The sequence below is a fragment of the Setaria viridis genome, chromosome 5 (assembly GCF_005286985.2).
Source record: "Setaria viridis chromosome 5, Setaria_viridis_v4.0, whole genome shotgun sequence".
Classification (NCBI taxonomy): Eukaryota; Viridiplantae; Streptophyta; class Magnoliopsida; order Poales; family Poaceae; genus Setaria; species Setaria viridis.
The window spans coordinates 17,429,962-17,443,263 of NC_048267.2; the positions used below are offsets into that span (position 1 = coordinate 17,429,962).

A 13,302-nucleotide genomic window follows, 5' to 3' on the forward strand; every position below is an offset into this window, starting at 1 on the left:
TCACTGATGGAGTTGCCGGCGGAGCCTCCATTGCTGGTGGAGTTGCCGATGGCGCCACCATTGAGGGAAAATGAAGCTGGATGTAGACGAAAGAAAGATCACCAGAGAATGTGACTAGAAGCCAAAGGTGTGCTGGGAGAAGATGGAAAGTGATTCACCGGAGAGGAAGTTATTGAGCTCGTGGAGAAGAAGCGGTAAAGAACGCCGGTATTTAAAGATGGTCCGAGAGAAGGGGTAAAGGCGGGATTTTTACCATGCCGTCTACACAAATTTTGGAGGAGTGGTTATCTCAGGCGCCCAGTTTGAAAAGATTGCAATCATCAGGTAGAAGACCGCAAAATACAAGGGGATTTTTGCCACATTTGTTTCGAAAGATAAGGTTAACAAAAGAATTTCGAAGTAAAAAGTTACGTTTTACTCCGAAACTGGGGGGCATGTGTTGACGCTAAATTTTGACACATATTTTGAATCGGCGTTAGGGAAGGAAAAGATTGGCCGACGCGGCGGGTTAAGAGCTACAGTTGGGAATCGGGTGATTGGTGCTATAGTGTATCGGAATTTGGCGAATGGATTTGATGGAAGTCGGCCGGTTGGGATAGTTGGGTCAATATGGGCTTAAGGTGGGCTAGAGAAGAAGATGGAGAGAGATTGGCCCGTGGGGGTATGATAACCAACTCCGATACGAGTTGTGTTTGTAAATATTTGTTTTCGTTTAAAATTAGAGATAGATCCTAGTCGGTTAGGAAATCAATTGTAATAGGCTATAAATAGCCATCCTTAGAGATTTGTAAAACAACACATCAATCAATACAAACAATCTACTTTTTCATCGTACTTTACTTTCAAGTCGGTGACTTCACCAATACTTCTTTTTCTTTCACGAGTTCGTACGGGTTGGTAGGATTGCATCGACACGATCTCCGGCCGATTCTGTAAGTTCCGTTTATCGAGTAATATCTAACATTTAACTTCGGGCGCATCGTTGTCGTTTCGTTTAGATTTATTCACCAGTTATCGATATTTACTAGAATTATAGGTTTTATCTATTGTTCTAGTTTTATCACCAGTTATCCAGCTTGAGATTTTGAGCTGTTGGCTTTATTATTGTTATTTTTATTTATCATCATACAGCCGATTAGATATATTTCAAGTGTTGCATTTGTAGCGTTGTTTAGCCTACTCTAGTAGTTTCTTCATACGTGATTATCGGCTGTTCTATAGCCGGTCATCTCTACAACAAATCGGCCGATTCGCTGATACGCTTTTCGAGACAGATCGGAATTTTAGCTGATCAAAACCCCTGGAATTTAATACATTTCTTTCCTTGTCAATCAACAAGTCAGATTGACTGGCACGCCACGCGAACTGCACCAGGGCGATTATCCAAACAGGAGCTAAGCAGATTCTCCCAGGTCGTGTGTCCGACGCTGAAGATCATCGGCCAATTTTTAGCGCCAACACAACTTAATTCCCATACCGGCAGTGAACTCCTCGAACTCCCCTGAGGTAAACATTGACCCCTGATCAGTCGTAATAGTTTGAGGAATACCAAACTGATAAATAATATGCTCCTTCACAAATTCAATCATGGTGGCTGACGTCACTAGTTTTAAAGGAACTGCCTCAACCCACTTGGTGAAATAGTCAGTAACCACCAATATGAACTTATGCCCTTTGCTCGATGGTGGATAGATCTGACCGATTAGGTCAATTCCCCAGCCTCTAACCGACCATGGATTTATTATTGGGTTCATAGCTGAGGCCGCTGCTCGTTGCACGTTGCCAAATTTCTGACAATTCTGACATCCTTTATAATATTTAAAACAATCTTCAAGTATTGTCGGCCAGTAATACCCATTGTTTCTAATAATCCACTTCATCTTGAAAGCCGATTGATGGGCCCCACATACACCTTCATGAATCTCACCCATCAAAGTTTTTGCTTCCTCCACTCCAAGGCATTTATGTAACACTCCATCAATCGTCCGATAAAACAAATCATCTTCAAGTAATACGTACTTTGTAGCCAGGAAGCGTATCCGCCGATCGACTTTCTTGGATGGATCTTTCAGATAGTCAGTGATTTCTTTCCTCCAGTCGTCAGAGAGCCAAAGCGCCTTGAATCGGCCGGTAGCCGGAAGCATGCTAGGCAAGTCTATTGGCTTCCTCATTGTAGTCTCTAGGATTATGTTCAATAACTACGGTCTTGAACTCTTTTAGTAACAAGAGGCATTCTTCATAATAAATTATTAGAATATCATCATTGCACTCACATTTTTCAGTCAACTGATCCACGATAAGCATGGAATCCCCAAATATTTCTACCGCATGGGCCTTGACTTCCCTCAATAGTTTGCTGCCCTTTAAGACAGCCCGATACTCTGCTTGATTGTTAGTGGCGGAAGCCTCAATCGGCAGAGAGAAATTATAACTTGCCCCCTGAGGCGATATGAGGATGATGCCGATTCCTAACCCAACCCCACACTAAGATCCATCAAAGTAGAATGTCCACGGAGCTAGCTCAACAACAGTTATCTCTGGTCCATAGTGCTGGGCCACGAAGTCGGCCATTACTTGACCCTTGACAGCCTTGGCCGATTCATACCTCAAATTGAATTCTAAGAGGGCTAGAATCCATTTTCCAATCCTCCCCTTTAAGATCGGCAGTGACAACATGTATTTGATGATATCATCTTTACACACGACTACGCACTCCGCCGATAGCAGGTAGCGCCTGAGTTTGGTATAAGAGAAATACAAGCAGAGGCACAACCTTTCCATCGGAGAATATCTGGTTTCAGCATCCAAGAGTCTTCTGCTGACGTAATAAATCACCCTTTCTTTTCCTTCGAACTCCTGGACTAGCGCCGAACCAATAGCTTACTCATCGGCCGATAGATACAATCTGAAAGGTTTATCAGCCTATGGAGGAACCAACATGGGAGGGGACACCAAATACTATTTGATATCATCTAATGCTCTCTATTGTTCTTCACCCAAACAAATTCCTGGTCGGGCTTCAACCTCAACAATGGGGTAAAAGCTTGAATGCGTCCGATCAAGTTTGATATCAATCTCTGGATGAAGTTGATCTTGCCGATTAAGGACTGCAACTCAGTATTGTCTTGTGGGGCCACAACTTTGTTGATGGTGGTTATAATCTTCTGGTTGATCTCAATGCCGTACTTAGGGACCATGAGACCCAAAAATTGGCCAGCCGAAACGCCAAAAGCACACTTGTTCAGATTCATTTTCAACCCATGCTTCCTTGTGCATTCCAACACCTCGCGCAAATCGGCCAAATGCTGTCGATGCCCCTTTGACTTGACAATGACATCATCGATATAAATCTCTACCAGAACACTGATAAGCTTGTGGAAAATATAATTCATGGCCCTCTGATATGTAGCTCAAGCATTTTTCAAGCCGAAATTCATGACTACCCATTCGAACAAACCGAGATGACCAGGACACCTGAAGGCTATTTTGGAGATATCTTCTTCAGCCATTAACACTTGATTTATATCCGGCGTTACCGTCCATGAAGCTGATCACCTTGTGTCCCACGATGGCATCTATCAAAACATCGGCCGTCGGCATTGGGTATCCGTCCATCGACGTAGCTTGGTTAAAATTTCTGAAATCAATACAAACACGTAGTTTTCCATTCTTTTTATACATAGGGACAATATTAGAAATTCACTCGGCATATTGACATTACCGAATAAACCCTGATTCAATCAATCTTGTGATTTTGGCCTTTATATCAGGTAGAATTTTAGAATTACAACATCACGTGGGCTGCTGATACGGCCGATACCCTGGTTTTATGGGCAACTGATGTTTGACAATTGATCAGTCTAGACCAGGCATTTCATGATACTCCCAAGAAAAGCAATCTTTAAACTCCCTTAATAAATATACTAACCCACGCTTATACTCAGGATCTAATTTAGTACTAATATACGTTGGCCTTGGCTTGCTACAATCTCCCAGGTCTACCATCTCTAATGAATCGACCGACGTAAATCCGTGCCCAAGCTTCCCATCTTCTCGGACTAACTCATCCATCAAGACGATTCTTCCGAGCCGACTGCTTGGATCGACTGTAGACCGAAATTGGACAACTTCAAGAAGTCAGTGTCCCAGGAACTCCATCGATAAGATGAACACCATGTTGACATCGGCGGCTGAACCCTGATTGTCGTTTTCTTCATCAGCTTTTCTTCTAGGACGCCAGACTTGAGATTTGACTCCTCTTTTGTCCAACACTCACCTTTGCATAAGCACTGAACCCTCCTCTTCTGGGATTTAGTCAAACCATCTGGGCAACATATGAGGTTCACTCGTTTACCTGGCAGCTTAGTGCGTTTCGAATCCGATTCCCGCCCCAACGGGTTTTCATCAGGGACTCTTGCGTCGGCCATCTCACCCAGCCGATCATACGCCCTAGTTCTGCTCCCCAGCCGATTATGCTCATATACTCTGCCCCCAGCCGATCACACACTGAAACACGCAAATCCTCTTGTTCGAGCCTATTTCTGCTGATCAGCTCCTGTCCTCGATCTCCAGAGCATGACCTTTTGAATGGGCGATTGCCACGGTACTAGCCGTTGCACTTAGGGTAGTTTTCAGCCGATGACAGTCTTAGATTATTTTCCCAACAGTGGATGAAGAACGGAAACCTCCAGTGATCTTCGTGCTAGTGCATCATTTCTTCCCGGCGCCTCGTGTCCTCCCTTTGCCTTTGGTACTTGTTGAGTAGATCTCGGGACGTGATAGGCCAACGGAGCCTCTCCGAGTTCTCATCCTCTATTTCTGCCTGGCCTTTTCCTTTAACATCACCGGCCGAGATCTGATTCCTAGGGTCCACCATCCCGCTCCTTCTAGCCGATTCTGACATCAGCACCTTGGTCTGGAGTGCGTTCTTTCCGCCAACATCGACCATGTTGGCTGGGAAGGGGTGCTGGTCGATCTTCATCGGTTTTGCTGGCTTTGTGGGGACCTCGAATTTAAGTCTCCCTTGCTCAAAGGCCGACTATATCTATTGATGGAAGACTTTGCACTCATTGGTATCGTGAGATGTGGTATTGTGCCACTTACAATATTTCATCTTCTTAAGCTGTTCGATCGATGAAATTGTGTGGTAGGGTGAAAGCTTGATCTGCCCTTCTTGTAGCAGGAAGTCGAAGATTTTATCAGCTTTAGATGTATCGAAGCCGAACGTTTCCGGTTCCTTTTTCCCAAATGGGCATGAGATTGGTTTTTTGCCTTTGACCCACTTTGCCAAGCCGATCTCTGCTTCTTCTTCTGAATCGGACCCCGTCACGTATGTCACCTTTTTTCTTGAAGTTTCTTCATTGATCAAAGGGGCGTGCCTCCTAGCCGGACAACCGGTGCACTATCTGGCTCAGACTTTCAAACTCCTGGGAAGCATACTTTTCTTTGATGTGCGGTAGGAGTCCTTGAAAAGTGATATCGGCCAGCTGACCATCGGTCAAAATCAGACTGTAGCATTTGTTTCTAACCTCTCTAAACCTTTGTATATAGCTGGCCACCGACTCGTCAGTTCTCTGTTTGAGGCTAGTTAAATCTGAAAGCTTCATCTCGTGGACCCCCACAAAGAAGTACTTGTGAAATTGTTTTTTCAAATCGGCCCAAGTGACGATCGAGTTAGGCGGTAGTGTCATAAACCATTGAAAGGCCGACCCGAATAGGGACGATGAGAAAAACCGTACCCTCAGAGCATCTTCTGCAGCACCTTCTCCACATTCGATGATGAATCTGTTGACGTGTTCCATCGTAGACGTGTCATCTTGGCCCGAGAACTTAGCGAAGTCGGGCACCTTGTACCGATGCGGGAATGACAACAGGTCGTAAGTGGGTGGGTATGGCATCCTGTATGTAGAGGTCTGCACCTTTGGCTTCAAACCGAACTGATCTTGTATTATATCAGCTATTCTCATAGTACAATCCACCTGCTGCTGCTACTGTTGATGTGCAATTGGCTGAGCCATCGGCATATGCTGTTGAACTTGCGGCACCGTGATTGGGTGGAAGATTGGAGCGTGCTGCAGATCTTGCAGCTGGACTATTGGCTGAGGAGCCGATGGCTGCTGACAAGTGGGATCCGCGTGTCGTAGCGCATCTGCTGCCTCATCGTATAATACCATTGGCGCTGCAGTTCTAAGAGAGTCTTGGGCGCTTGCCCCTCTGCCGATTTCTGGAGTAGCTTGTTGATATTGCAGGACTGTCGGCCGAGAGGCCGATGGAAATGACATCTGTATCAGAGATTTTGGGGCGTGAACTCCTGAAGGCACCCCGTAACCAGTGGATGGGTCTAGATCGGCAGATGTTCCCGCTGTTCCCCACTATGCCGACGTTATTAACGGCGATTACATGAAAAGGACAGGTGTAGAGTGAGACAGCACTTGCGATTGGAAAGGTGGTGCACCACTATAACCTAGGGGCAATGTCGTGTTGTACCCCCCGCCCTGCATCTGTATCGGCTGAGGAGCCGATTGGAACATATTGGGTGCCACCAAAAAGTTTCTGACCGGTGCGCTGATAGGAGGGGCATAAGCTGGTCCCTGATACCCCTGTGCCGCACCATTGGCCATGGAGCTGATGACGGCGTTGTACACCGTGTGAGTCATCACCTTGGACTGATCAATCATAGCCTGATAAACAGACTGCTGGATCATCTCGGACATCTTTCCCGAGTCTTCGGCGATGGTGATCTAGCGAGGAGTTGAAAGAACGGACTTCTTGATGGGTTCTCCGCTTCTGGTATGACTGTAGGATTGCAGGCATGCCTTCTTGAAGGTTTCCATAGCCTTTGCCAACTCATCCCTCTGGTCGTCCTTGAGATCTGCCTCGATGATTTCAATGACGTTGTCTTCCGAGACTTCAGCAGCCTTCGACATATTGGTTTTTTCTCCTGGTCCCACCGGGCGTGCCAAAAGTGTGTTGACGCTAAAAACCGGATGATGACTCCGGCTCCGGCATAGGACACACGACCCGGGAGAATCTGCTTAGTTCCTGTTTGGGTTATCGCCCTGGTGCGATTCGCGCAGCGTGCCAGTCAATCTGACCTGTTGATTAACAAGGAAAGAAATGTATTAAATTCCAAAAGGATGTATCAGCGAATTGGCCGAATTAGTATAAAGATAACCAGCTATGAAATAGCCGATGATCACGTAGCAATTGTAAAAGAAACTACTAGAGTAACCTAAACAATGCTATAGAGACAACACTTAGAACAGATCTAATCAGCTATATGATAATAAACAAAATATTGATAAAGCCGACAGTTCGTATCTCAAGCTAGATAACTGGTGATAAAAACTAAAATAACAGGTAAAACCTATAATTCTAGTAAATATCGATAACTGGTGAATAAATCTAAATAAAACAACAGCGATGCACCCGAAGTTAAAGCTTAGATATTACTCGATACGCGGAACTTACAAATTGGCCGAAGGTCGTATTGATGTAGCCCTGCCGACTCATGAAAAGAAAAAGTGTTTGACGAAGTCGCCGACTTGAAAGTAAAGTTACATGAAAAAGTAGATTCGTATTGATGACTGTTGTGTTTTTTTACAAGCCTTACAAGGCACCTATTTATACCCTGCTACAACTGATTTCCTAACCGACTATGATTTTATCTCTAATTCAAAATAACAAATATTTACACACGAATACAACCCGTATTGGAGTCGAGCACTATTCAACTTTTCTATGAGCCAATCGTCATCTTCATTTGGTCACCGCCTTGGCCCATTTTAGGCCCACATCGGCCAAACTGCTCTAGCTCCCAATCGGCCAGTCTTCACTGACTCCCTCGGCTAATCGGCCGAAACACTGTAGCTCTATCGGCTGATTCCCCCAGCCACAACTTCTTGCTTATCCGTATCGGCCACTTTTCTTTTCTTGATGTCGACCTTAACACGTGTCAAAAACCGGCGTCAACACTTTCAAAAAAGGGCCAAAAAACAAAAAAGTTGGGAAGATCGATGGGGTGGAGAGATGGTCGTCGTTGGGCCATGTCGCCACCCAAGATCCGCAGCGCCTTCATGTGGGCTCCCTGCTGCTGTTGGCCTCCAACACGAACCACCACCGCTTGTCCCTGATGCGCCGCCGCCGCTTGTCCCCGATAAGCGAGGATATGGGTTCGATTCCTCGATATAGGCTGGAGGGGGTCAGGAGAAAGGAAAGGTGTGTGCGTGATTGATGCAAGCGCGATTCACGGGACGATCATGGATGAGAGAGGATGCGAGATTGGAGGTGGCGACATTGGGCAGATTGAAGGCGGCGACATCAGGTGGGTACGTGCGGGCGGGCGGCGGCGCAGGGTACGGGGAAGGATGGGGGCAGAAGAGGAAGGAAAGTCGAACGTGATTTGGCGGGAGTGAGGAGCAGACCTTGCGTGCGTGTACGTCGGACAGGGAATGACGAGTGGGACCGATGGGTACACAGGGCGGTGTCAACGAGCGGGATTTAGAACAGTGGGATTACGGCAAAATAAATCTCCCCTCTCATCGTAATCTTGTGTATGGGAACACCTGAATAGTGGACCTTTCCTGAGGGGTACGTGGGTATAAGGGAGTGTTTGGTTCCACGAACTAAAGTTTAGTCCCAGTCACATTGAATGTTTAGATACTAATTTTGGAGTATTAAACATAGACTAATTACAAAACCAATTCCACATATGGAGGCTAATTCGCGAGATAAATCTATTAAGCCTAATTAGTTCATGATTAGCACATATTTATTGTAGCATCACATTATCAAATCATGGACTAATTGGGCTTAATAGATTCGCCAGAGTATCACATTGTCAAATCATGGACTAATTAGGCTTAATAGATTTGTCTCGCGAATTAGCCTCCATCTGTACAATTGATTTTATAATTAGCTCATGTTTAGTCCTCCTAATCAGTATCTAAACATTCGATGTGATAGGGACTAAACTTTAGTCTGTAGAACCAAACGCCCCCTAACTCTGGGTGGGAATTGACATCAATTCTCTCACTCTTTATAGTATTGTTTAATTTTTATCATAATCCCTCCATCCTGAAATATTAGGCATCCTGAATACTTTTGAGTAACTGGTAGTTGCAGATAATAACAAACTTATTTTTTATAATAATTTATCGATCAGTCATCTTATGTTGTTAATTATAAAAAGAATTAAATGGTAATCTTCCAAACGTGCCTACAATACTTTATATTTGAGGATAAATTTTGAACGCTTGGATGTCTTATATTACAGGATGGAGGGAGTACGTATGAGGTGTTTCTTCACGTCTTAATGTTTGGTTCTTTCTTTTCTACACACTTGATTGTTTGTTGAATATTTATTATTTTCCTTTTTTCTACGCACTTGGTTGCGTATCCCTGAATCCCTTCTTTTACTCACTTGATTACCAAATTAGGGGAAGTGATTTGAAACGGAAACGAGGCGGCGATTGATGGATAGGAGGAACGGGCCAACGTTGAAGGCAGAGAGTACCGTCGTGACGATGATCTACCAGTGAGGGAGTAAAAGTCACATTGTTTTGACATGACATCTCTGGCACGAAGGGAGAGAGAAACTTCGTAGCTAAGGGGCTGTTCGGACTAAAATCTATTTCAAATCGAATATTCAAATGCTAATTATCTGACGAAATATGAGCTAATTATAAAACTTTACACATATGGAGGTTAATTTACGAGATAAATCTATTAAACCTAATTAATCAATCATTAGCAAATTGTTACTATAGCATCATATTATCAAATCATGAACTAATTAGGCTTTATAGATTCGTCTCGCAAATTAGTCTCCATCTGTGCAATTGATTTTGTAATTAGTCTATGTTTAATACTTCTAATTAGTACCTAAACATTTGATGTGACAGGAACTTTAGGACTAAAGAACCAAACACCCTGAGGCTGCATTCTCTCTCCTCTTCTTGGTCTTATCCGAAATTACAATCATGCCACGCAAATAATGACCCGACCGTATATACTCCATCCAGCTCTTGGATGCTTTATAGAACTAGGATCGTGCCCGTGCGTTGCTACGGGCAACAAAATTTTTATATTGTAAAATATTGGATTCAACAGGATAATAAAAATATAAAACATGTATAAATATGAAATAAGTATATCATCCAAGATTGGATTCGTGAAATAAATATAAAACAGGTCATCCAAATGCCACCCCATCTATCCTATTTTTTTTTTCATGTGATGCACCAAAGAAAATGTTTTACAATGCCTGGTAGTCTTGTCCTACAGGCATTCGCTTCGTGCGCTAGAAGATAGATGAAAAACGCTTTGTTCCAATAGCATCAATTTCATCAATTAAAATATGATGCAGAGGGCTTTCTCCTTGGCAAGCTGAAAAGCATCTTGAACAAGCTTGGCTCCATCACCGATGAACATCTGCAACAGTTCACAAAAATGTTGTTATTTACTGGTGCTTGATGTTTGGACCCAGCAACATTTCACAGAACATGGTTAACCATTATGAGGCAAATAATGGATCCAAAACATATCCTGATCTAATGCAATACCCAAAATGTCATCATTAGACCCAAAAACATTGCAGAGTTTGCAGTGGAAATCAAAGTTTTCACACAGCAGAATTAAGTAAATAAGTTGTTTATTACTTTATCAGGACCAACTGTAACCCTTCCATCACGCAAAAATGAAGTGTTAAAATGATTTTAGTAGAGAATCGATATGATATTTGAGTGCATTCAAATTTGAAATGCAAGATAATCCTGGAATTGCTGTCAACATCTCTTAACATAAAAGTACCTGAACAAGTTGCGGACCAGCCAGTTTTAGAAAGTGCATTAAACTGACCTGTCACCGGCAAACTCCCTCTTTTTGATATCAAACGCATCCATACCAACATACATGAAAAGGAAAATCTCAGCAATGAAGGACAAAGTTGCAAAGGCATGCCTGAGTAGATAAAAAAGTCCAAAGAAAATCAATTGGTATCTTTTTATTTAACTTGCTATGAACATTACTGGTGGAATAAATTATGGAGTGAGTATGATTACTTGGTTGTCACTCTTGAGCTCTTTGTCACATTATGACAAGTGTAGTGTGACATCACAGTACCACAGAAAAACACAGTGAAAATGCCACTCAAGTCTAGCAACTGCCAAGACCAAAGAAACATGAAATTGATGAGTTAAGTATTTTAAAAAAATAAATGAAAAGTGTAAGACACGCACCAATAATCATTATATTACCTCACCTAAGGTGTTAGAACCTCCTTGTATACAATATTCTTCGTATACGTGCCATCTACTGTTGGTACCCTTTTCTTCTTCTCTGAACTACCTTTTTGTTCATTGTTATTTTGATTACCCTGACCGTTCACTTTCTTATTAGCAGTTTTCTTTTCCTTCTTTTTAGTTTGTTCCTCGTCTGCCTCTGCGTTAGGTGGGAGGGCGAGGATCTTGATATTCGTTCTGGCTGTGGCTCTAGACATAGCAACATATAACTGACCATGAGAGAACACAGGAGCGGGCAGGTACACACCCACATTTGGTATAGTTTGGCCCTGTGACTTGTTGACCGTCATGGCGAAGCTGAGCCTAATAGGAAACTGCTTCCTCTTAAATTGGAATGGGAACATCTCATCATCAGAGGGGCACAACGGTATTCGAGGAAGGAAAACCCTCTTTCCGGCATGCTGTCCCAGCACAATTTCAGCATTGATTGAATTTTTTTGGAAGCCTCGAACCACCAACCTTGTACCATTGCACAACCCATTCGCAGGGTCGATATTCCTAAGCAATATGACCGGGCAGCCGATCTTGAGCTTTAGCAAATGTGGAGGAAGCCCGTTGGGAGTCAATGTGTTAAGAAATTCCGACGGATAGTAGTTATGCGGATCATCAATAGCGGAGTCGAAACTATGGTACACCATCTCCCCACCCTGGAACATGCCGATCATCTTGATATTAATATTGTCCACCCAATCATTACGTGTGGATAGAATCGCTCTGGAGGTGATGTAGTCCTTGTTTGTCATGTTTGCATTGAGGTTTGGAAAGATGCATTCAATCAACCTATCAAGATCTTTCTCAGAATCCCCAGAGTACGGGACACATATATCGTCAGGAAGACATACATCACCATCTCCGTTAACCTCCTCCGTGCCACCACCAATGCGCAGTAGATATTCCGCAAACCACGGGTCACTCTGCGCCCTCATGTTGCGCACGAGCTTAAGGTGGTGCATGGATTCCCAAAGATACGACCTCTGTAGAGAAGCATCGACTATCTGAGCCCTGGATCCTTTCCGTACAACAAGGAGAACTTGTCTGAAATCCCCTCTAAAGACAACAGTCTTCCCACCGAACGGTAGATCCTGCCGGCCCATTATATCACGTAGGCTGTTGTCTAGGGCTTCCATAGCTTGCCTCTTTGCCATAGATGCCTCGTCCCAAATGATGAGAGATGCTTGCTGCAGTAGCTTTACAGTACCACTCTGTTTGGTAAAACTACAACAACCACCATCCTCAAGAGTAAGGGGTATCTTGAAACGTGAGTGGGCCGTCCTCCCACCAGGCATTATAGATGCTGCGACACCAGATGTAGCTATAGCAATGGCAAGCTTGTTTTGATTGCGAAGGGTTTCGAGAAGTGCCCTGTACAAAAATGTCTTTCCTGTGCCGCCAAGTCCATCTACAAAGAACAAACCGCCTTGTTCGGTGTCCACTTTGGACATTATCTCTTCGTAGGCAGCCCTCTGCTCCTTGTTTAGGGAATCAGATAGTCCCACATCTTCCAGATCCTGATCAATGCTTGCCTCCTCAAATATCTCACGAGGGATACCGCTAGCGTTGTCATATGCGTCGTCAATTCCTGGGAGAGGGAACGACCTTATGTCCTTCCCCATAGATTGCAACATATTCCTAATGTCAATCAAAACCATCTATTCCACCAGACTCGGGTTTGGATTGTTGCGCCTGTAGTCTTCTAACATTGCGTCAAGGTGTTTTGTCCACAACCCAAACACATCATTCGGCTCGCAGAATACCAATATTGTCGCGAATAACCTACGCAATGAGGATGGCATATGGAACAAATTGTTTTCAGTAAGACACTCATCAAGTGTATTATCTTCTTCGATTAGGCCTCGCCTCTCCGCAGCTTCACGGAACGAGGGCAGGAGCACACCGTCAACAGTCCTTAGGTCCCTGTATGAAGTAGCCCCAGCAACATGGTTCAGGAGAACCCGAAGAAAGTAGCGTTCCCCCTCAGCCGGATGAGCCGATACGAGTCTCC

At 44.0% G+C, this 13,302-nt stretch overlaps 1 protein-coding gene across 1 annotated transcript; it reads right to left on the reverse strand.

Annotated features, from left to right (window-relative positions):
• Window positions 1–11,260: 11,260 nt before the first annotated feature.
• On the reverse strand, window positions 11,261–12,913 carry LOC117856286 (uncharacterized). The gene has a single exon (XM_034738682.1). The coding sequence runs from the start codon at window positions 12,911–12,913 to the stop codon at window positions 11,261–11,263; it is 1,653 nt and encodes a 550-aa protein (XP_034594573.1).
• Between the last annotated feature and the right edge of the window lie 389 nt (window positions 12,914–13,302).

Excerpts from the sequence above, each read along its gene's own strand:
- LOC117856286 (XM_034738682.1), bottom strand. The coding sequence starts at position 12,913 with ATGGGGAAGGACATAAGGTCGTTCCCTCTCCCAGGAATTGACGACGCA.